The 21,936-nt window shown below is 55.1% G+C and overlaps 2 protein-coding genes across 3 annotated transcripts; both read left to right on the top strand.

Annotated features, from left to right (window-relative positions):
• Window positions 1-1,521: 1,521 nt before the first annotated feature.
• Window positions 1,522-13,058, top strand: EFS (embryonal Fyn-associated substrate). 2 transcript variants are annotated; one of them, XM_070406600.1, is made up of 7 exons: window positions 1,522-1,862; window positions 6,907-7,185; window positions 7,436-7,576; window positions 7,678-8,388; window positions 8,766-8,855; window positions 10,013-10,270; window positions 12,410-13,058. In XM_070406600.1, exons 1-7 carry the CDS (start codon window positions 1,845-1,847, stop codon window positions 12,443-12,445), a joined length of 1,533 nt encoding a protein of 510 aa, XP_070262701.1. In that variant the 5' UTR covers window positions 1,522-1,844; the 3' UTR covers window positions 12,446-13,058. The 2 variants fall into 2 exon arrangements, with proteins under 2 accessions (XP_070262701.1, XP_070262692.1); XM_070406591.1 differs by lacking the exon at window positions 12,410-13,058 and having other exon boundaries at window positions 10,013-11,013.
• Window positions 13,059-15,067: 2,009 nt separating this feature from the next.
• On the top strand, window positions 15,068-21,370 carry SLC22A17 (solute carrier family 22 member 17; the record flags this gene model as incomplete). Its single annotated transcript, XM_070411136.1, has 10 exons — window positions 15,068-15,358; window positions 15,546-16,046; window positions 16,139-16,242; window positions 18,315-18,469; window positions 19,061-19,226; window positions 19,419-19,564; window positions 19,736-19,841; window positions 19,996-20,213; window positions 20,506-20,617; window positions 20,768-21,370. Coding segments are annotated over 10 exons (2,088 nt in total), but the record flags the coding sequence as incomplete, so codon positions are not given.
• Window positions 21,371-21,936: the final 566 nt, after the last annotated feature.

Below are 21,936 nucleotides of genomic sequence, written 5' to 3'. Positions count from 1 at the left end.
TGGGGACAGGCCCAGACTGGCGGAGGATGTAGGGACCGCACCACTCGCCCGCCTGCCTCTCGGGGACCAGACGGTCAGGTTTCATTTCACTGTCTTCCGTCAGGACCAGAATCCACGTCCAGCCCAGAGCCCCGGCCTGGCCCCCGAAGGAAAGGCGGCTAAGCCTGTCACCCCTGCAAAGGCAATGCCAAGGGAGAAGAGAGGCTCCACTGAGGAGCCCAGGAAGGCGGAAGGAGTGCGCTCCCTCCCCTGCAACGGGAAAGACAGATGTGGGCTAATGAAAGGGAGTCCGAGAGGCGCGGGGCTGGCGGGGAGAGCGGGGGCGTGGCGGGGAGAGGCCAGCCCCCGGGAGCGAGCGGACCAGACCACCCCGAGGGCAGCCGAGACGACGGGAGGGAGAGGGCGCAGGGGAAGGGGCGGGGAGGGGGCGTGCAGTTTGGCCCCAGGGTCGTCAGCTGAAACTCAACACCGGCCTTTGGAGGGAGCGTCTTCCTTTCTCCTCCGCCCCTCCCCTCCCTCTCCCCTCCCTCCTTTCTCTTAATCCCCAGGACCGAGCCCCGCGCGGAGCGGAGGGGGCCCGAGGGGAGGAGAAAGAAACTGCGCTGAGAGGGCAGCCTGGAGCCCGGGAAGGGGCGGGAAGGGAAGGGGAGCCGCGAGCAGAAGTGAGCCTGAGGGCCACGCGCAACCCCCGGAGCCTTCACAGCCCTCTTAGTGCCCACCCCACCTCCAGGCGAGTCCGCAGGCCCCCGGCCCCTCCTTCGCCTCCTCTTTGCTCCCTTTGCTTTGTGGCCTTTTTCTCCGTCCCCAGAGACACCTGGGAGCTGCCCCGAGTTGCGGGGGAGGGGGTCGGGGGTGGGGGGCGAGAGGCCCTGTCCAGGGTGCGCGTGAGCGGGCTGCGAACCGGCGCCCAGGGCAGGGGGCCGAGGGTAGGAGCTGGCGTCGGTGGCCCCGCGCGCGGCGGCCGAGGGGTGGAGGGCGGGTGGAGGGCGGGTGGGCCCCGGTGGGCCCCGGTGAGCCCCCCTTGGCTTTGGAAAGGCCGTCCCGCCCACTCGAGTCTTGCCCCGCTGCCTTCGCGGCACCCCTGGTCCGGGGCGCGCTGAGAGCGAGTGCGCGTGAGTGCGAACCGCCCGGCCGCCGGGCGTGCGAGCGCCTGGGCCGACGCAGCCCCACCGCCACGTTCTCGCAGGCCCTTGGGTGTCCGCGGGCCTCCTCTCGCCAAGTTGGGCGAGTTTGAAGAGGGACATATGGCTCCGCTCTAGCTTTCCCTCCGTCCCCAGCAGCGAGGCCGCCGCACTGCCCCTGCCGCCCCGACCACGGCCCCGGGAGCCCCGCTCTCCGGTCCCGGGTGGGGTTGGGCTGGTTCCTAAACTCGCTCGTCCAGCCCAACCGCCCCGGCGGCTTCTCCCAGCCCTCGGGGCCATTCTGGGCGCCCTGGAGAGGCGTCGAGCGCCTAACGAGTAGCTCCCTCCTCCTAGCCTGCCCCTGCCCCGCAAGGGAGCTGGACCCTGCGGACCTGGGGTGTCTCCACGGCCGGGGGCAGGCAGCTCCGGGGGCCTGGCCAACCCGGCGGCCCCCGGGAGGCCGCGGGGACAGTACGGAGCGCGCGCCTTTGGATAAGGTCCCGCAGCGACGCCCCAGCCCGCCCCGCTGCTCCTCCTCCTGCCTGGCCAAGCTGCCTCCCATTTGGGGAGTTTGTGGGTTTTCTCTTTCTCCTCCTCCAACCTCTGCGGAGGCCACGACTCAGGCGCTAAAGCTGGGGGCCGCCTCCATGGTGCGGGGCAGCCGCTGCTGAAGTCAGCGAAACTGAGCCTGGCCTGGAGCAGGCCACGCCGGAGGCCACGGCCATGGCCATAGCCACGTCGGTGAGTCCACCCGGGAGAGGAGGCGGCTGGGTAGAGACCTTCACAGCTGCCCTGCACTCTGTCCCTTTTATTTCTGCCTTCTCTTTGTCTCTCTTCCTGGTCCCTTTCTTCTCCAGGAGGCTGTGTCCCTCCACTTTTGTTTCGTGTTCTCTCCTCATCCCTCTGTGTCTGGAGTCCCCCTTTTCCCCACCCCCTCCCCTTCTTTTTCTTTCTAGAGGCTGTCCTGCAAAGAGGGGAGGGGGCAAGTCTAGCCCGAGTCCTATGTGCTCATGTATTGGCGGGAACAGATGGCCGTGGTGGCTGGCAGGGGCTTGTGATTGGGAGGCCAGTGAAAGGCTGGGAGGGGGCTGGAAGAATGGAGGTGGCTCAGAAAAATGGGAGAGGCTGGAGGGCCCGAGGAGGCCCTTCTCTAGCGGAGGGATGAAGGAAAGGGAGGAAATGAAGCAAAGGCAGAGAGATCAGGCAGGGAGAAAGAGAAAATCGACGGAGTGGGGAGGTGATGTCAGCCAGCCTCTGGCCACTTTCTGGGTACAAAGCGAGGAGACAGCTGGCTGGTGTGATGGGACAGTGGGAGGAGGCGTCCCAGAGAGCGTGTGGCCCACTGCCACCCCCCATTAAGGCAGCCCCCCTCTCACAAGTCAGCTTAGTCCCTGAGGAGGCGGGTAGAGCAGGAGTGACCACACCCATCATCAATCAGTCTATCAGCGACTCTGGCCTGGGTGCTTGCAATTGCAAGGCCCAGAGGTTTGGCCCGATTGGACAGAATTCAAACCTAACACTGGGAGGCGCTCTCCACAGCCCCACCTCTTCTTGCTGTCTTGCACTCCTCGCCATCTGAATTCTAAACAACTCTGTTCTCTTAACCACCCTTCCCTAGGCTCTAGGATTCTCAGTGAAAGGGAGGCTGCCATCTGCTTTCTGGTCCCCTCTGAATGGGTACTCTGGAAAGGAGGCTGGAAAGAGAAGTATGCCTCCCCACACCTCCCATATTCCTGTAGGAAGAGTTCAATTTTCACTCCTCCTCAGACCAAACTCCTTTTAGTTCCTCCATCTGTATGATGGTGGGAAAAACCATCATAGTTTTCAGAGCTGGGAAAGGGGGAGATCCTGAAAATAGTGGGTGTACTCTGACATAAAGATGCTGGCTCAGAAGCCAGCTGATCAGCTCTGTAGTCCCAGGGGGTAGATTTTCCTTTTTACCAGAGGTGGGGGTGGGGATATTTATGCTAATGAAACTCACAGGATCCTAGTAACAGCTAATATTTATTGAGGATTTACTGGCTCTAAGCTTTGCCCTGATTGCTTGAGACATTATCTCATCCAGTCTTCACAACATCCCTGTGAAGCTAGTACTATTACTATCCAAATGGATATTCAGATATGGATATGGAGTTCTACAGAAGAAACAGGTTCAGAAAGGTTTAACAACCTGCCCAAAGTCACCCAGTTAGAAAGTGAAAGAGCCAAGACTCAAACCCAGTACCTTCTGCCTCCGTCCAAACTGTGCTCTGAAACCCAGTTAGGCTGGATCCAAAATACTAATTTGTAATTTACAGTTAGAAAGAACAGTGCCACGCTAACCAGGAATTTGTGTCATCTGGTTAGCATGTTTTCTTTCTGTGGGACAATATCCTTCAGAAGCCAATACAATCAGAAAATGGTTTGATGAGTTTGGAATCAGGCAAAAGAAGTCAGTTTGTTGTTGACATCATCCAGCCGTGAAGGGCTGGACAACCTCTCCATCCGAGGGGGACACTAGCCAAGGGAAACATGCACTCATGTTGGCTGAGCAGAGCATCCTCCTCCCCAGGGCCTGGTGGCCAAATACAGCCTGCCAGAGACCTTCAGCTTGAGACTTGTTACTGAGTTAGCCCATGGGAATTACTTGCTCAATAATGCCTAACTACATGCTCGCCACCATCACTGTGTAAGCCACCACTGCTTGGGGTGCTGCCAGCAGGGGCAGTCACCTAGCAAACATAACTGAAGCGGAATATATTTCAATACTGTGAGTGGTTTGAGCTTGATTCTACCAAAGGACATTGTAGACTCAGAGCCCTATGAGGAGGCTAGCAAAGGGAAATTGTGTATAATATGCTTGAATCATACTTGAGTCATGGACTTTCTTGACTTAACCACTGTTACTAATATAAGAAGAAAAAAGTAGATCCCTTTTAAACATATATACTAGGAGCCCAGTGCACGAATTCTTGCACCTTGAAAGGAACTGTGGTCTGCGAGGCTGCAGTAGGCACAGGGGTGGGTCTCTGCCCATCCTCCATGCCCCCGCCCTGGCCCCTCCTGCCGAGCCCCAGTCCCCTGTCTGCCAGCAGCCCAGCTCCCGCTCCCCCACTGCAGCCACTGAGCAATTGGGGCCTGTGCCGTCAGCGGGTGCAAGCAGCAGGTGCTGTCCCAATTGCCCCTCAGGAGCAGGGGGAGGTGGAGAAGCCCTCAGGGGCAATCAGGGCTGGCAGCCGCTGCTCGTACCCGCTCAGGACCGGTGCTGGGCACGAGCAGCGGGTGCAAGCGGCAGCACCGGCTGTGGGTGCGAGCGGCGGGGCCAGGGCTGGCAGTGAGTGCGAGTGGCGGCTCCGGCAGTGGGTGTGAGAGGCGGCTGCCAGCCCTGATCTCCCCTCAGGAGCAGGGGGAGGTGGAGAAGCCCTGAGGGGTGTTTGGGGCACCAGCAGCGGGTGCAAGTGGGGCTGGAGCCAGCAGCAGGTGCAAGGGCTGGGCGCGGGAGCAAAGAATTTTCAGTAACCACGAGAGGCTCGCCCCAATGGCAACAACCGGCACCCCTTGATCTGGCACCCCCACTCACCTGCTCCTCCATCCCGCTGTGTTCCACGCACACCCCCTGGTGGTCAGTGCACGTCATAGTGACTGGTTGTTGCGGTTGTTTTGCCGTTCAGTCTATTTGCATATTAGCCTTTTATTATATAGGACTAGAGGCCTGGTGCACAAAATTTGTGCACTGGGACGGGGGGGGGGGGGGGTTGTCCCTCAGCCCAGCCTGCACCCTCTCCAAACTGGGACATCCCTCTCACAATCCGGGACTGCTGGCTCCCAACCGCTCGCCTGCCTGCCTGCCTGATTGCCCCTAACTGCTTCTGCCTGCCAGCCAGATCACCCCCTAACCACTCCCCTGCCAGCCTGATTGACGCTTAACTACTCCCCTGCTGGCCCGATCGCCCCCAACTGCCCTCCCCTGCCAGCCCGGTCGCCCCTAACTGCCCTCCCGTGCTGGCCTGATCACCCACAACTGCCCTCCCCTGCCAGCCATCTTGTGGCTGTGGGTGCTGCCATCTTTGAGAGCGGGGCAGTCAATTAGCATATTCCCTCCTTATTGGCTGTGGGTGCCGCCATTTTGCGATGACGGTGTGAGGGTCAATTAGCATATTCCCTCTTTATTAGGATTATTTGTTTTTAGAGAGAGGAAGAGAGAAAGAGAAACATTAATGTGAGAGAGGAGCATTGATCAGCTGCCTCCTACCAGGCTGATCCAGGCATGTGCCCTGATCAGGAATTGAACTGGCAACCTCTCAGTGCATAGGGACAATGCCTAACCAACTGAGCCACATCAGCCAGGGCAAAAGTAGATCCTTAATGTTTGTGATTGTGCAGAGGCAGTAGAAGAGTGATTGAGAGTGTAGACTCTGGCTTGGTCAATGTGGCTCAGTGGTTGAGCATCAACCCATGAACCAGGAGGTCACAGTTCGATTCCCAGTCAGGGCACCTGCTGGGTTGTGCGCTTGATCCCCAGTTCCCAATAGGGGGCATGCTGACCCTCTATCCACTGAGCCAAACTGGCTAGGGCATCATTGATGTTTCTATTTCTCCCTCTCCCTTCCTCTCTCTGAAATCAATAAAATCATATTTTTTTAAAAAAGAGAGAGAGAGAGAGCAGGCTCTGGAATCAAGCAGCCTGGGGTTCAAATCATGCCCCACCAGCTGCACCAGCTGTATGTTGTTGGGTAAAGTACTAACCTCTCTCTGGTTTTCTTTCCAAATGGGGATAATGATGGCTCCTCCCGCTAAGGGTGCTGTGAGGATGGAATGAGATGAGATGGTTAGTGCAAAGACTTGCACAGGGTCTGGATACATAATTTGCACTTGGTATCTGTGACTTCTACCTGAGCTTGTGGCTCTCCAAGGAAAAAGCTTAGATGCCCCTACCAGACAGGACTGAAAACAGACTGATAAATGCTTGCTCTTGGTTGGTGCATCAGCCCCCCTACACACACACACACACACACACACACACACACACACGCAGCTACATACTTTTCTCCATGGTAACCTCATCCTCTTCTGAACCTTATTTGCTCAGATTGAGAACAAAACAGTTGCTTGGGTTTCTGTTTTCTTCCTTATTATGCCTAGGTACTGTCTGGGCTGGGCCTCTCCCAGCCCCTCTCAGAGTAAGGGCTCTCTGCAGTTGCTTCATCTAACCTTTGGCTTGTGAGGGATGCTGACTGGGAAACGGAAGGTAAAGGAAATTCTACGGGAGACCTTAGCAGAACTTCCTTGTCTACACGAGGCTTTGAAAGAAATTCATTTAGCATGTATTTATTGAGGTCTGATACCAGGTCAGGCCCATTTGCAGAGGCTAAGAATATAATAGTCCTTCGCACAGGGCTTACACTGTATGGGTAGAAATCAATGATAAAAATAGGCAAATAGTATAAAGTATTATGAAGGAAACCATGGGTGGAGACAGACACAGAAGGGAGGAAGAAGAGTGAAGAAAAGATCTCTGAGAAGGTGACATTTAAGCAGAACTGAAGGGTGAAAAGGGGAAGAGCCTTCTGGGTAAAAGAAACAGCAAGTGCAAAGGCCCTGAGGTAGGAACGCGCTGTCTAGTTCAGGAATAGAAAGAAAGAGGAAGAGTGCAGGGAATGAAGTGGGAGACGAGGCAGGGCCACCTGGAAGAGCTGAGCCAGGAGGTCAGATTTTTAGCTTGAGGGAAATGAGCTCTAAAGTGTTTTGAGCAGGAGATGCCATGACCTAATATGTTTGTGAAGACCCCTCTTCCCACTCCCACCAGGCCCAGCTGGCCCGGGCACTCTACGACAACACCGCTGAGTCCCCCCAGGAGCTGTCCTTCCGCCGAGGGGACGTTCTACGGGTACTGCAGAGGGAGGGTGCTGGTGGGCTGGACGGCTGGTGCCTCTGCTCCCTGCATGGCCAGCAGGGCATTGTGCCCGCCAACAGAGTGAAGCTCCTTCCTGATGGCCCGGCACCCAAGCCCAGCCTCTCCCAGGTGCCCCCAGCCGAGCCTGGCTCACCATATCCAGCCCCAGAGCACAGCAATGAAGACCAGGAGGTGAGAGCTAGAGCCTTCCCAACCCCAAGCCAGGACACCCCTTTCCCTTCTGTGGGTGCCTGCAGTGAGGCTGGGCGGGGTGATCCCTAAGGGGCTCTGCTGTAGGAAGCCTGTCTGCCAACCCTTTCTGGGTTCTCCTTGCCCTTGGGACAGGGAGGGGGCCGGAAGGTGTCTATGCTCCTTCAAGGCACTTGTTATCTGATTCCCTGGTCTCCACCCTCTTCCTGACCCACATGTCTTGGTTCCCCAGGTGTATGTGGTGCCACCCCCAGCTCGGCCCTGTCTGACCTCAGGATCTCCAACTGGACTCTGCCTGCCCTCCCCTGACCCCATCTACAAGGTCCCCAGAGGCACCGGGACCCAACTGGCTGCCCCTGGAGGTGTCTTGGAGGTGAGGACCAGAGGTCTGTATGTTCGCTGGGCAGGGAACCGACACAGCTCTGGAGGGAGGCCAGTGCTGAACCTGATGGTAACTAGCTGCTCCCTCTCCAGGTCTACGACGTGCCCTCCTCTGCCCTCCGAGTTCCCTCCAGTGACCCCTATGACTCCCCTGCCTCCTTTTCCCGCCCTCTGGCCCGGGCCACCCCACAATCCCCTGGAGAGGACGAAGCTCCCTATGATGTGCCTCTGGCCCCGAAGTCACCGTCAGAGCTGGAGCCAGATCTGGAATGGGAGGGCCGAGAACCAGAGCCGCCCCTCTATGCTGCCCCCTCCAACCTGAAACGGGCATCAGCCCTGCTCAATCTGTACGAAGCGCCTGAGGAGCTGCTAGCAGATGGGGAAGGCGGCACTGAGGAGGGCATCTACGACGTGCCCCTGCTGGGGCCAGAGGCACCTCCAGAGCCGCCAGGAGCCTCAGCCTCCAATGACCCGGACACCCTGGCCCTGCTTCTAGCCAGAAGCCCTCCACCCTCACACAGGCCCCGGCTGCCCTCTGCAGAGAGCCTGTCCCGCCGCCCTCTGCCCGCCCTGCCTGTCCCGGAGGCCCCCAGTCCTTCCCCGGCTCCTTCTCCTGCTCCAGGCAGAAAGGGCAGCATCCAGGACCGGCCTCTGCCCCCACCTCCACCCCGCCTGCCTGGCTATGGGGGTCCTAAGGTCGAGGGGGATTCAGAGGGCCAAGAGGCAGAGGACAGTTCAGCAGGACACCACAATGAGTATGAGGGCATCCCGGTGGCCGAGGAGTACGACTACGTCCACCTGAAGGTGAGCTCACCTCCAGCCAGCCCCTCCCAAAGTGCCCCCTGGAGAACCACAGGGAGGAGGGAGGAGGCCTGGGGCCCACCTGCAGACCCTCCCTCCCTCCCTTCCCTCCTTCCCCTCTACTGGCCCTGCACCCTCTGGCCTGGGACCCTAGTACTTGGCCACACCACTTGTACCGGTGCTATGTTCCTCCTCTAAACCCACCCTAGGGCCCCTGAGCCCTCTGACTTGCCACCAGAGCTGTCTCAGACCTGGAGTCCAGGACTGCAACCTCTGATGGCAGCAGAAACCTCCAGAAGGAAGGGGAAGTGGAGAGGGCCAAGGAGGCCACCCTGCCCTGTTCCTCCACCCCTGCACTGAGACCCTGACCCTTCCTGCAGGGTATGGATAAAGCTCAGGGATCTAGGCCCCTGGATAAAGCCTTCCCCGGGGATCCTGAGGTGCTGGAGAGGGGGCCACCGGAGCAGCAGGTAATCCTGTAGGGGTGATGCTGGGGAAGGGGGGCAGGAACATAGGAGGAGGAATGTTCTTAACTGAACCATCAAGGGAACTAGAATAGGAGAGGGATAAAAGCTCATTGACTCCGAGCAGTTGGAGAAGACGAGTTAAAATTCAAGAGGAAGGAGCTGGAACTTAGAAAAGGATTTCAGGAATTCAGAAAGCGGGGAAAGAATGTTGGAGAGGAATCAGAAAACCAAGCAGTTGAAAGCAGCAAGTTTTTGGGCTGTGGGTCAGAGCTGGGCCAGGTGATTTCTGAGGCTCCTTCAGCTGAATTCCTGGGTTCCTAAGAGACCTGGCTCCTAATCCTGGCTCCACCATTAAGACGCCAGGGGCTCTGAAGTGGCTAATCTCTCTGGGCCTTAGGAAAGTGAGGTGGTCTCCTTAGTCTTAATCACAATGGCTACCATTTATCAAGTATTTACCAAGTGCCAGACCCTGTACTAAGCACATCACATGAGTCAACACTAATCATAGCCATAGCAAGTACTCATACAGGGCATACAGTGCGCAATCCTCTGTTCTGAGCCCTTTCTGTATACTGTATGGAGTTATCTTCCCTGCAGCCTTAGGGGGCAGATACTAGACCTGCACTATCCAGTATGGTAGCCACTAGTCACATATGGTTATTGATTGCTTGAACTGTGGCTAGTCTGAATGGAAGTGTGTGTGATACAAAATGCACACCAGATTTTGCCGACTTAGTATTAAAAAAAATCTCAATTTATATATTGAGGCTATGTTGAAATTAACATTTTTGTATATTGGGAGTTTAAAAACAAAGTTTCTTTTTACTTAATGTGGCTACTATAAATGTTAAAATTACATGTTCACATTATGTTTATTTTGGACAGAGCAGAACTAGATTCCCCAGTTTAGCGATAAGGAAATAAAGACGTTCAGAGACTTGTTTGAGGTTGTTTGAATCCAGATTTGTCTGGCATCAACTCTGAGCACTTTCCTGCTGCTCGTTATGAGCATCTAAACTTTCTGATGGCAGAGGGAAGAGCTAAAGGGATTGTACTAGGAAGAAAGGCAGGGCTGGGGAACAAACAGAGGGGACGAGAAGGGAAGAGAGAGCAGAAGTGACACTGAGAGCGATCCCACTGACCACTCCTCTTGCCCTTAGGAGGTCCTGTCCCGAGGGGAGCATCTGGTTCTGCCCTCCGGAGACCTACAGCTCCTGCACTTCTATGCAGGGCAGTGCCAGAACCACTACTCAGCATTGCAGGCAGCCGTGGCAGCCCTGATGTCCAGCAGCAGGGCCCACCAGCCCCCACACCTCTTCGTGCCCCATGGCAAGCAGGTGGTGGTGGCTGCTCACCGCCTGGTGTTTGTTGGGGACACCCTGGGCCGGCTGGCAACCTCCACCCCTCTCCGAGCACAGGTTGGAGCTGCGGGTACAGCGCTGGGCCAGGCGTTGCAGGCTACGGTGCTCGCTGTCAAGGGGGCCGCTCTGGGCTATCCATCTGGTTCTGCAGCCCAAGAGATGGCACAGTGTGTGACACAGCTGGCGGGACAGGCCCTGCAATTCACCAACCTTCTCACCAGCCTGGCCCCCTGAGGGCCCCCAGCCCTGCTCTGCCCCTCCCCTGCCTGCCAGAGCTCCCTCCTGTCCTTGGGCGGCTGGAGGGCTCTGTTTTAGGGACCAGGAGAAGTGGCAGTCCTTCCCCATTCCTGTCCCTTCCAGTCATCTCAATCTCTCAGAGGCGTCTCTTCCCTCCATCCCCAGCTTTTTGTATGAGCCATTTTGTATAAATTATTTTTATTTAATATTATTCCCTGCTTTGTCAGGAGCAGGTGCCAGGCCCTCTGGGGCAGGGGGGACTGGACTCTTCCTCCTCGGTCAGCCTGGGGTGGAGGTACTGGCAGTCCTTCACGGCACTGCCGCCCACCTCTGCAAGCTTGGCCCCACAGAGAATCAGGTGACTGAAACCTAGGCCACCTTTCTTGTCCTATTTCTTGGCTGTAGAGCATCTGTGCCTCGCTGTTAGTTGAGAATAAGAGCAGTACATTGATTGCCCGGAATGTGAAGGTCTGGGAGAAGCCAGAGGCCTCCTCCCCACAGGAAGCTGGAGAGAGCTGGCCTCAGGCACTGGGTGTGCATCTCAATAAACCCTGCTGTCTGGCTCCCTGACTGTTTCTTGGGAGCCTGGGGGCATGGGCGGGGGGGCGGGGGGGGGGGGGCAGAATGGGTCTGGTGCCCCTGAGCCCATCCTATAGGGTACACACTATGGACAGGATGCCTTTAAGGGCCTGGGGGAAATTAACAACTGTTCATTCAGCAGGTTCTCAGCTCCCATGATGTGCCGTAGTTCTGAAGGTACATTGTGGGGATGGAATGGACACAAACAAATCAGTTTAAAAAAAAGTAAATTTTTTTAAAAATCTGCCACAGATTTGACAGTTGCTGGTAATGGAAATGAACAGGGTGATGTGAAGAACTAACTAGATGAGGGGAGAGGCCATGGAAAGACTTTAGGATGGTTGGGAGGGGATATTGGAACTGAGACCCCAAGGCTATGAGGACCCAGAAGAATTTGACAACTAGCATTCCAGGAAGACAGACACTGATGACTGATTGGAGGCCTCTCCAAGACCTCACTGTCACAAATGATGCTATCTGAGAGGTGCACATGTGGAGAGGCTGGCCACACGGAGCCTTTGAAAGTACTGTGCTGAAGGGTCACCCCAGCTCTCACCTTTGTACCATAGGGTGGCTCTGGTCAGCTGGAGAGTGCTGCTGGCCAGCCTGGGGCCTGTCCCTTGAGTTAACCCAAGGAGGTCAGTCCCTTAAAGTCTTCTTCCCAGGCTTCCTGCTGACCATCATTCTGGACACCATCTTTTAGAGAAGCTGAGGGGCTGATGAATGTAGTGAGTTGGAAGTCCATAGTCCTCAGGGCTTTGGTGAAACAGGTGAACTAAAGCATAGATGGGGATCACCAGCCATCTGCCAAAAAGCAAGTCCAAGCCATAGATCCATTGCTTCAGTCCTGCTTTCCTTTTTTCTTTTTTAATCCTCACCCTAGATATTTTTTCCATTGATTTCTAGAGAAGTAGAAGGGAGGAAGGGAGGGAGGAGGGGGAGAGAGAGGAACATCGATAGGTTGCCTACCCAGACTGGGGAACCTGCAACCAAAGTACATACCCTTGACTGGGAATCGAACTGGCAGTCCTTCAGTCCAGCGGTTGCCAACCTTTCGGATCTCACGGACCACCAGTTGGTGACCGCTGCCCCAAAGGTTCCCTTAAACCAGCGGTCACCAACCTTTCGGACCTCATGGACCACCAGTGGTCCGCGGACCATCAGTTGGCGACCACTGCTTTAGTCCATGGGCTGACGCTCTAACCACTGAGCACACTGGCCAGGGCTCAGTCCTGCTTTCCTAAGATGATGCCCTGGCACAGTGATTAGATTGGAAGCACCCCAAAGTTCAATCACATCCTAATGTCTTGGCATTCCCTATGCATTTTCCTCTTTCATTATGGGTTCCTTGCTCATTTCACTCTTAAAACTCATTTCCAGGTTCTGGGGCCACCAAAATTCACCCCTCTGTGTTGAAGACCTATAACAGGGGCAGTCTTCCATCATCCAGAAAGAATTTTAAGAGATCAACTTGGAATTAGAGCAAGTCCCAGAAACATCATGTACCTATGTGTCTGCAGTAAATCCTGTCAACCCCTCGGAGTCCGTTTCAGCTTTGATATGAGGTTGATCATGATATTCTCACAGGGTTGTTGCAAGGCCCTAAGAAGATAACGTATATGAACAGCCCAGAACCACATAAAGTTAAGGGAATGATTCCAGGAGACACAAGAACACAGATACATAAATCTTCAGGGAATGTTGGCTGTGCCAGCACCAAAGAAAATCCTGAGGAGGTGCTGAAATGAGTTGGGGGAGGGAAGAGGTGGGAGGCTGCTAAAGGCATTAGAAGAGTTTCCCATATTTGGAAAATTTCACAACAGAGGAGACAAATTAGAAGTTGGTTCGGTGAAGAGAAGAGGGAATGGATTTCCTGACAGACTGACAGGATACTCCTTTCCAGTCCTTATCTGAGATAAGAGAAAAAAGTACCTATTAGGTATCAAACCTCTTAGACAAGTGTATCTCTAATGGGGATCTGGTTAAAAGGCCTGTGATTCTGCGTTTCTAACAAGCTCCCAGGTGATGTGGGTGCTGCTGGTCTGTAACTCACAGAGTAACAATTCTAGGAGTTGGGGAAAGCTTCTCAGGCAAATATGCTTGAGCTGACCGCTGAACGCTAAGGACTTGACTGAGGGGGAGGAGAAGCCTAATAAAAGTCAAGCTTGTGGCATTAAAAAAAAAATCCAGTGTGACTGCAGTGAATGTTTGAAAAGTGAGATGAAGCTTCAGAGAGCATAGAGCGAAGCATGCAGAACCATGTATGAGCTGTCTAAAATACTATCTACCTTGATGGCGAGGAGAAGCCACTCAAGGTTGTTAAGCAGGAAAGGGACATGAACAGATCTGCATTTTGAAAAGATCACGCCATCTGCACTATACATAACAGATGGGGAAAGGATGTTGAAACACGGTGGACACAGAGCACCAGCTAGGAATTAGGAGGCTAAAGCACTCTGTGCGGCAGGTAGCTTGACTAATGGTGGTAGAGATGGAGAGAAGCGGAATAGAGGAGAATTATATAGGAAGTAAAATGGGCAGGGTTTGGAAAGGATTTGATGGGGCGGTAAGGAAGAGGGCACTCTGAGGACTGTCACCTGAGCATCTGGCCACAATTGGATGACGAGGGTGCCACTCATGGAGGACACACTTGAAGACAACCGGGTTAGTAGGGGAAGAGCATGGCCACATGGGGTTTGAGGTCCCTATGAGTCATCCAAGGGATGAGGTCAAAGAAGAAGGCTTCAAGGGTCGGACTCAGATGAGAGGTGGGAGTGAAACTGATGGTCAACAGTGACTGGAGAAACAGATTTCTCCCTCGGTTCCCTGAAACGCCCCCTCCCCTACTCCCTAGCTGCACAAAAACTCTCTACTGTTGCTTTTTTCGGAAGATGGATTTGAGAGTTCTTGCTCTTCTGTCTTCTTGATTTGGCCAAATCAAATAAACCTTGATCTCCAAGCACCATTGTTTCAGTGTTTATCTTACTGGTGCACTGGGCACGCAAACCTGACTTTTGGGAGGTGGTTCAGTAACAGGAACTGGAAATGTAAATCTGGGGACCAGATATGTGTTGGTTTGTATTGTTTATATTGAGGGTGAAGCTGTGGGCATGGGAGAGATCCCCGGGTGCAGGGAACAGTGTGAGCTAAGAGGCCTTGGTAGGACTAAGCCTCTGAGGATCAGACACTGAGTGATGATGAAGAGGATGAGCCTGCAGTGGAGAAAAGAGGAGCAAGAGAAAGAAAATCAAGCCCTAGCTGGTTTGGCTCAGTGGATAGAGCATCAGCCTATGGACTGAAGGGTCCCGAGTTCAATTCTGGTCAAGGGCACATGCCTGGGTTGTGTACTCCATCCCCAGTAGGAAGCCTACTGGAGGCAGCCAATCAGTGATTCTCTCTCATCACTGATGTATCTCTCTCTCCCTCTCCCTTCCTCTCTGAAATCAATAAAAATATTTTTTTAAACTTTCTTTGAAAAAAAAAAAACTTTAAAAAAAGAGACAAAGAAAACCAGGAGTATGTGGGACTTAGCAGTCAAGGAAGAAAGCACTTAGAGGAAGGGGTGGCCAAATGCTGTTGAGAAATGGTGACACCAGAGTGAAACATGGAGAAGTGGTCTTGTGCAAGAGGGCAGCAGGGCTGAGCGCAGCGCCCAGCCCAGCCCTCCACACACATGTCCTGTACTGTAATTGTCATTACACTCTTCTGCCCCCAAGCAAGCAACTCCAAGGTGTGCTGTTCATTCTATTATATCCAAGCCTAGCACAAGGCCAAGCACCGAGTAGAAGCTTCATAAATTTTATTGATGAATGAATGAGTGGATGGATGGGTGGGTGGCTAGTTGATAAGGAAGAATTGGAAGCAAAGAAGGAATCTCTGGCACCTGTGTGGTTAGCTACTATCCTTCAGCTTTTTCCCCTTTTTACCGCAATAGCCCTCAGACGCAGGGACCAGAGACAGAGCCCATCCCCTCCCTCTCCTGGGCCCTGGCCCCCCTTCCTCTGTCTGACGAAGAGTCTGGACCGAAGGTTCTGCTGACGTGAGAAGGGGAGGAGAGTCTGGAGGAAGGGGAGGAGAAATCGGCGCTTAGATAGCATAGACGAAGGAGGCGCCCGCGGCTGCAGAGCTGCAGAGCGGGGTCTCCGGGCTGTGTCCGGGCATCCAGCGCACCACTGGGCCAGAGGACAGCGCATCCTTTCGGCGAGGCCCCGCAGGGCCCCTGAGGTCGACAAGCTGGCTCCCCGGGTGGCCACCGGGACCCCGGAGCCCAATGGCGGGGGCGGCAGCAAAATCGACAGCAATGTAGAGATCACCCCCAACCCCAACGGAGTAAGTGCCTGCGCGCTGAGGGCTACGCCATCATCTTCCGCACCCGCGCCTGGCGTTTTCCTCCGCGCATCCCCGGCCCTTGACTACCTTCCTCGCTCTAGCGCCCACCCTCTTCCCTTGCTTTGCAGTTTTCTCCCATTCACCCTTCTTCTGCCTCTCCCCGCCCCACCCCCCACCCCGCAAGCAGGTCGGAACCCTCGGAGATGCGGTGCCCACTGAGCAGCTGCAGGGTGAGCGAGAGCGCGAGCGGGAGGGGGAGGGCGACGCGGGCCGCGGCGGGCTGGGCAGCAGCCTGTCGCTGGCCGTGCCCCCCGGCCCCCTCAGCTTCGAGGCGCTGCTTGCCCAGATAGGGGCGCTGGGTGGGGGCCAGCAGCTGCAGCTCGGCCTCTGCTGCCTGCCTGTGCTCTTCGTGGCGCTGGGCCTGGCCTCGGACCCCATCTTCACGCTGGCGCCCCCACTGCACTGCCACTACGGGGGCTTTGCCCCCAACGCCTCTGGCTGGGAGCAGCCCCCCAACGCCAGCGGTGTTGGCGTCGCCAGCGCCGCGATTGCAGCCAGCGTCGCCAGCCGTGTCGCCACCAGTACAGACCCCTCCTGCAGTGGCTTTGCCCCGCCGGACTTCAACCACTGTCTCAAGGACTGGGACTACAACGGCTTACCAGTGCTCACCACCAATGCCATCGGCCAGGTGAGGCGCCTGGGTGGGCTCCGGGTCTGAGGGCGGGCTGGGAGCCACCCCCTCAGGGCCTCACACCCACTCCATCCCTCTCACATCCCCAGTGGGATCTGGTGTGTGACCTGGGCTGGCAGGTGATCCTGGAGCAGATCCTCTTCATCTTGGGCTTTGCCTCCGGCTACTTGTTCCTGGGCTACCCTGCGGACAGGTGAGGGCTGCCAGGGACAGGGCAAGCGGAGAGGAGGGGGTGCTAGGCAGGCTAGCCCAGGCAGCTGGTGTTGGCAAGAGGCCGAAGAGTGGTCGCTGGACTCTGCAGCCTTCTCGGGACTTCTGTTCAATGATATGCATCCCCACCCCTGTCTCAGCTGCACTCCCCATCAAGAAATACTCCTGCACCAGGGAATGACTTCACCCCAATTCCTCATATCCATGGATCAACGGCATTATCTCCGGACACATAGCTTCATCTTCATGACCAAAAACCCTATCTCTACATATAAAAGTCCTAGCTCCTCCTCTATTGCTCCTATCATCACTAACCGCCTCCCTCACCATCCTCCTAGATTAATGGATTCATCCCCATTAATAGCCCCATCCTTATGGACTATTAGCTCCATCTCAATGGCCTCATTTCTAAAGATAATTGTGTTAATTCCTGACTGTCATCAACCCCATTCCCATTGACCAATAGTTCAACTCTATAAACAAATGATTCCACCCTCATGGGTCAATAGTCCAATCCCCATGGATCAATGACCACAATAGCACCACTCCCTCCAGAAATTAAAAGTTCCATCCTCATGGGTCTTCAGTGCTCTCAGATCCTCTCAGACCAAACGCCCCCTTTCCATGAATCAGTGGCCTCATCTCAAGGATCAGCTTATCCCCACCAACCAATAGCTTTCCCCAGGAATCAGAACTCCCATCTCCTCTGATTCTCAATACTGTCACCACTGACCAAGTGCTCCATCTCCACTGACTATCCCCATGGATTATTAGACTAATTTCTGCTTAATCTACAGTCCTATCCAAATGGATTAATAGATCAACTCTCATGGATCAAAGGCAACCCAACATTCAATAATCCAATTCCCTAAAATCAATACCTATCCTTACTGCCCAGTAGTCACACATCCTTTTGGGCAAATTATTCTAAATCCATAGGTCAACAGCCCATCCTCATGCATTAATGGTCTCACTCTCACAGACCAGTAGCATCATTCCTATGAAATCATAGCCTCATCACCTGAGACCAATAATTCAGTCTTCTAAATTCAGTAGCTTTAGCCCCATTAACCAATAAACTCATTCCATGAAAATATGGCCCCACTCTATTGGGTCAATAGTATTACTCCCAATGACCAGCGATCCCAATCTTCATCTTTTGTCTTATCCCCAAAGATCATAGCCTCGCCTCTAAGGATGAGTAGCCCTATCCATCATCACTGACCATTAGTCTAATTTCCCCTGGTCTGTAATCCAATCCTTACTGGTTATCCCCCTGGATTCATAGATTCATTCCCCACTGAACAATAGCCCCACCCACATGGACTAAGATTCCCCACCCCATGAATCAATGGCTCCATCCCCAAAGATCAATTGACCAATCTTCAAGATTAGGAATTATCCCCACTGATCCATAGTCCTAACCCATGGATTAGTGGCTCCATCTTCTGGCCAGTGGCCCCATTTCCACTCACCATCCTTATGGACAAACAGACCCATCCCCCAACCCCATGGGACAATGGCATCACCCCCAAAATCAATTACTCAGTTCCCTAAGATCAATAGCTCCATCTTCACTGACCAATACTATCCCCAGGCACAAGTGGCCAATGGACCCACCTCCATTGATCAGTAACTCCAACCCCATACATATATCAATGACCCCATCTACTCTGACCAGTCTGAACGAGACAAGCTTCATCCCAACTGACCTCTATCACTAAGGATGAATGGTTCCAAGTCCCCTAAGCAATATCCCATCCCCTCTGATGATCTATCTCACTTCCACAGAGAAATGCCCTAAGCTCTGATCAATGGCCCCATCCACAAGAGCCTGATCCCACCCCCACAGAACCATAGCCATACCCCAGTGCCTGGTTGCCAGACATTGCTTACCAATGGTCCCAATCCCGTCCATCTTCTCTAGCCTCAGTCCAACTCTTTCTCCCAAGGCCTCATCCTCATACATCCAGCTATGAATTGGGCAACTGGGCCCCACTCAGTAATGCCTTCCCCAGGGAGTCTGGGTGACCAGAGGCCCTGCACACTTTCCAGGTTTGGCCGTCGTGGGATTGTGCTGCTGACTTTGGGGCTGGTGGGTCCCTGTGGAGTGGGAGGGGCTGCTGCAGGCTCCTCCACCGGTGTCATGGCCCTTCGATTCCTCCTGGGCTTCCTGCTTGCCGGTGTTGACCTTGGTGTCTACCTGATGCGTGAGTGGCACCCTCCAAAAAGGTCCTTCCCTTGGGGCTCACCCCTGCCTGTCTACAACCCAGGCCATTCCCACTGCCCCCTAGGGTCCTCTCAGTCCCTTCTTCAGCCCCAAATTTCAGCTGTCCAGACTCTAAGCTGTCTTACTGCCCAGGCCTTTGGAGGATCCAGGGGTCTTTCATCTATCCACACCCATCTCCTTCCACTATCTTTAAGGATTTCCTTGCCCTAGACTTACTGCTGTCAGGGAACAGTCCTATTTTAAAAATGAAATCCTAACTAGCTGTGTGACCTTGAACAAGGGTTGATATGAAGGTTATATTAGGTCTGATGTGAAAGGGCCTGTAATTGGGAATGCTGAACACCCATCAGGGACTCTGACCCTCCAGCCCTCCCACATTTGAACAGGAGAGGAGAGAGGACTGAATAATCTCTCCACTCTTTGCCATTTAGAGGTTAGTCTGTGGGAGGTGACAGCTGCAGCCTCCAATCAGGGTCTGACCTCACTCTGTCCTCCTCCCTCCCTCCCTCTCTCTCTCTCCCATGCCTCCTTCCTCCCTGACCTCTCCTCCCTGTCCCTGCTGTATCTCCAGGCCTGGAGCTGTGCGACCCAACCCAGAGGCTTCGGGTGGCCCTGGCAGGGGAGTTAGTTGGGGTGGGGGGGCACTTCCTGTTCCTGGGCCTGGCCCTTGTCTCTAAGGACTGGCGATTTCTGCAGCGAATGATCACCGCTCCCTGCATCCTCTTCCTGTTTTATGGGTCAGTATCACCCTCCACCTGATGTCCGGTCTCATCTCCCCCTCCAGCATAGCTCTAGCCTGAGACCCCCCTCTTCTCCACTACCCCTCATCCAGGCCTACCCCAGCCCCAGCCCCTCAGAGGGGGGCAGTTTCCCATCCCTGTGTCAGAAGATGGGGGGCTTCACTGTGTACCCCACATCCCTGCCCCCAGCTGGCCTGGTCTGTTTCTGGAGTCTGCACGATGGTTGATAGTGAAGCGACAGATTGAGGAGGCCCAATCGGTGCTGAGGATCCTGGCTGAGCGGAACCGGCCCCATGGGCAGATGCTGGGAGAGGAAGCCCAGGAGGCCCTGCAGGGTAGGAGACAAGGATCCCTACAGATGTTCTCTCACATGCACACATGACGGTGCCCTCTGCATGGTGATAGCTGTGCACCTTCTCCCAAGGTCCCCACCATTCATGTGGGAGGACCCTGGGTTCTCTGCTGCTCCTTCTAACAGACAGCTCCTCCCTTTCTCTCTCCCAAAGACCTGGAGAACACCTGCCCTCTCCCTGCAACATCCTCCTTTTCCCTGGCATCCCTCCTCAACTACCGCAACATCTGGAAAAATCTGCTTATCCTGGGCTTCACCAAGTGAGCCTGGGGTCTGAGCCAAGGGCTAGGCCAGTAGCTGGGATGGGGGCTGGCTGGGTGGGGAAGGCCTGAGGACCCCTGCAGAGGGCAGCCAGGGCCGTGGAAAGCTGCGGGTGGGGATGCAGGCACCCTTCTGTTTTCCCACTCCTCACAGCTTTATTGCCCACGCCATTCGTCACTGCTACCAGCCCGTGGGAGGAGGCGGGAGCCCATCGGACTTCTACCTGTGCTCCCTGCTAGCCAGTGGCACAGCGGCCCTGGCCTGCGTCTTCCTGGGAGTCACCGTGGACCGATTTGGCCGCCGGGGCATCCTGCTTCTCTTGATGACCCTCACGGGCATTGCGTCCCTGGTCCTGCTGGGCCTGTGGGATTGTGAGCATCCTCCCTTCCCCATAGTATGGGCTCAGCAAAGGAACCCAGGCAGAGGAGCCTCAGGCAGGCTCAGCCACTGCTGCTTGCACAGGCCTCTTAAGACAAGACCAGCCCCTGCCCCGATCTCCACAGCCCTTCCCTGGCCACACACCCTATCTGTTCTCCCAATCGATTAGTGAATGCCCAGAGCCCACCCACCTAGCCATAGGATCAGAGAGCGAGGGGAGGAAGAGAGGGACTAGGCCAAGCATGGTCTCCCGCCTCCATTCACGCTTCCTCCTTGGTCCTTCAGATCTGAACGAGGCCGCCATCACCACCTTCTCTGTCCTTGGCCTCTTCTCCTCCCAAGCTGCTGGAATCCTCAGTACCCTCCTTGCTTCTGAAGTCATCCCCACCACTGTCCGGTGAGAGTAAGGGTGCTGCCAGAGGCAGGGCCAGGCCTCCCGGTCATCCATCAAGGACAAAGCCCAAGGGATGAAGGAGGGAAGGCTGCTGGAGAAGGGTGGGGGTGATTCCCACAGCTAGAGGCTGAGCGCCAACTCCATCTCTCCCAGGGGCCGAGGCCTGGGCCTGATCATGGCACTGGGGGCACTTGGAGGGCTGAGTGACCCAGCCCAGCGGCTCCACATGGGCCACGGAGCCTTCCTGCAGCATGTAGTGCTGGCGGCCTGTGCCCTTCTCTGCATCCTCAGCATCATGCTTCTGCCGGAAACCAAGCGCAAGCTCCTGCCTGAGGTGCTCCGGGACGGGGAGCTGTGCCGCCGGCCTTCTCTGCTGCGGCAGCCACCCCCTAACCGCTGCGACCATGTCCCGCTGCTTGCCACCCCCAACCCTGCCCTCTGAGTGGCCTCTGAGCACCCTGGCAGGAGGCTGGCCCTTACGGAAAGGTGACATAAGGCCCTGCCTGGTAAGAAGATTGGGAGGCTCAGAGGCACCTCAGGCCAGCCATCGAGTAGAGCTCAGAGGGCTGCCCCTACCCCCATCTCCTCCCTGCTGCTTTGTGTTCACTTCCTTGGCAAGAGTCAGGGGACAGGGAGAGAGCTCCACACTGTAACCACCTGGTCTGGGCTTCATCCTGTGCCCAAAGACATCCTCCCAGACCTCATTCTTTCTTGCTCTATCATTCTGTTTCAATAAAGACATTTTGATTAAATGAGCATACCATAGCCTGGACTCCCCTCCCTTCTGTGGTCCTTCACCTACCTCTTGGGGGAAGGTTTCTCAGTGGAACCAAAACCAATGACAATCTCCCTCCTCCTCCCTGTGCCATGCCCCCTCCTCCCCCACCCTGTGTTAACTTACAGATAGCTACCGCCCATTACTGATCGCTACGCTGCTAGGACTGGGTTAGGCACTTTACAAACTTCATTTAATCACTTAATCCTTACAGCACTGCAAGGTAGGTGTTTGGATCAATTAAAGTTTTTTTTGTTGTTGCAAGAAATAGCAACAGGTTCTAATGAACTTAAACAAAAAGGGAAATTATTAGAGGGGTGTGGTGGGAAGCTAACAGAATGGAAGGAGAAGCAGAACTAGTCATAAAAGGTCAGGAACAGCCTAGCTGGTTTGACTCAATGGATAGAGCGTCAGCCTGCAGACTGAAGGGTCCCAGGTTCGATTCCGGTCAAGGGCATGTACATGCCCAGGTTGCAGGCTCTATCGCCAGTGGGGGGTGTGCAGGAGGCAGCCAATCAATGATTCTCTCTCATCATTCTTGTTTCTA

The sequence above is a fragment of the Myotis yumanensis genome, unplaced genomic scaffold, assembly GCF_028538775.1.
Source record: "Myotis yumanensis isolate MYYU_CA2020_CCGP unplaced genomic scaffold, mMyoYum1.0.hap1 SCAF_1, whole genome shotgun sequence".
Taxonomy (NCBI): Eukaryota; Metazoa; Chordata; class Mammalia; order Chiroptera; family Vespertilionidae; genus Myotis; species Myotis yumanensis.
This window is presented reverse-complemented; position numbering and strand designations above follow the sequence as displayed.

Bases quoted from the DNA above. Each gene is read 5' to 3' on its own strand.
- EFS (XM_070406591.1), top strand. The intron at 7,186-7,435 runs GTGAGAGCTAGA...TTGGTTCCCCAG, and splicing joins ACAGCAATGAAGACCAGGAG to GTGTATGTGGTGCCACCCCC. The intron at 8,389-8,765 runs GTGAGCTCACCT...CCCTTCCTGCAG, and splicing joins ACGACTACGTCCACCTGAAG to GGTATGGATAAAGCTCAGGG.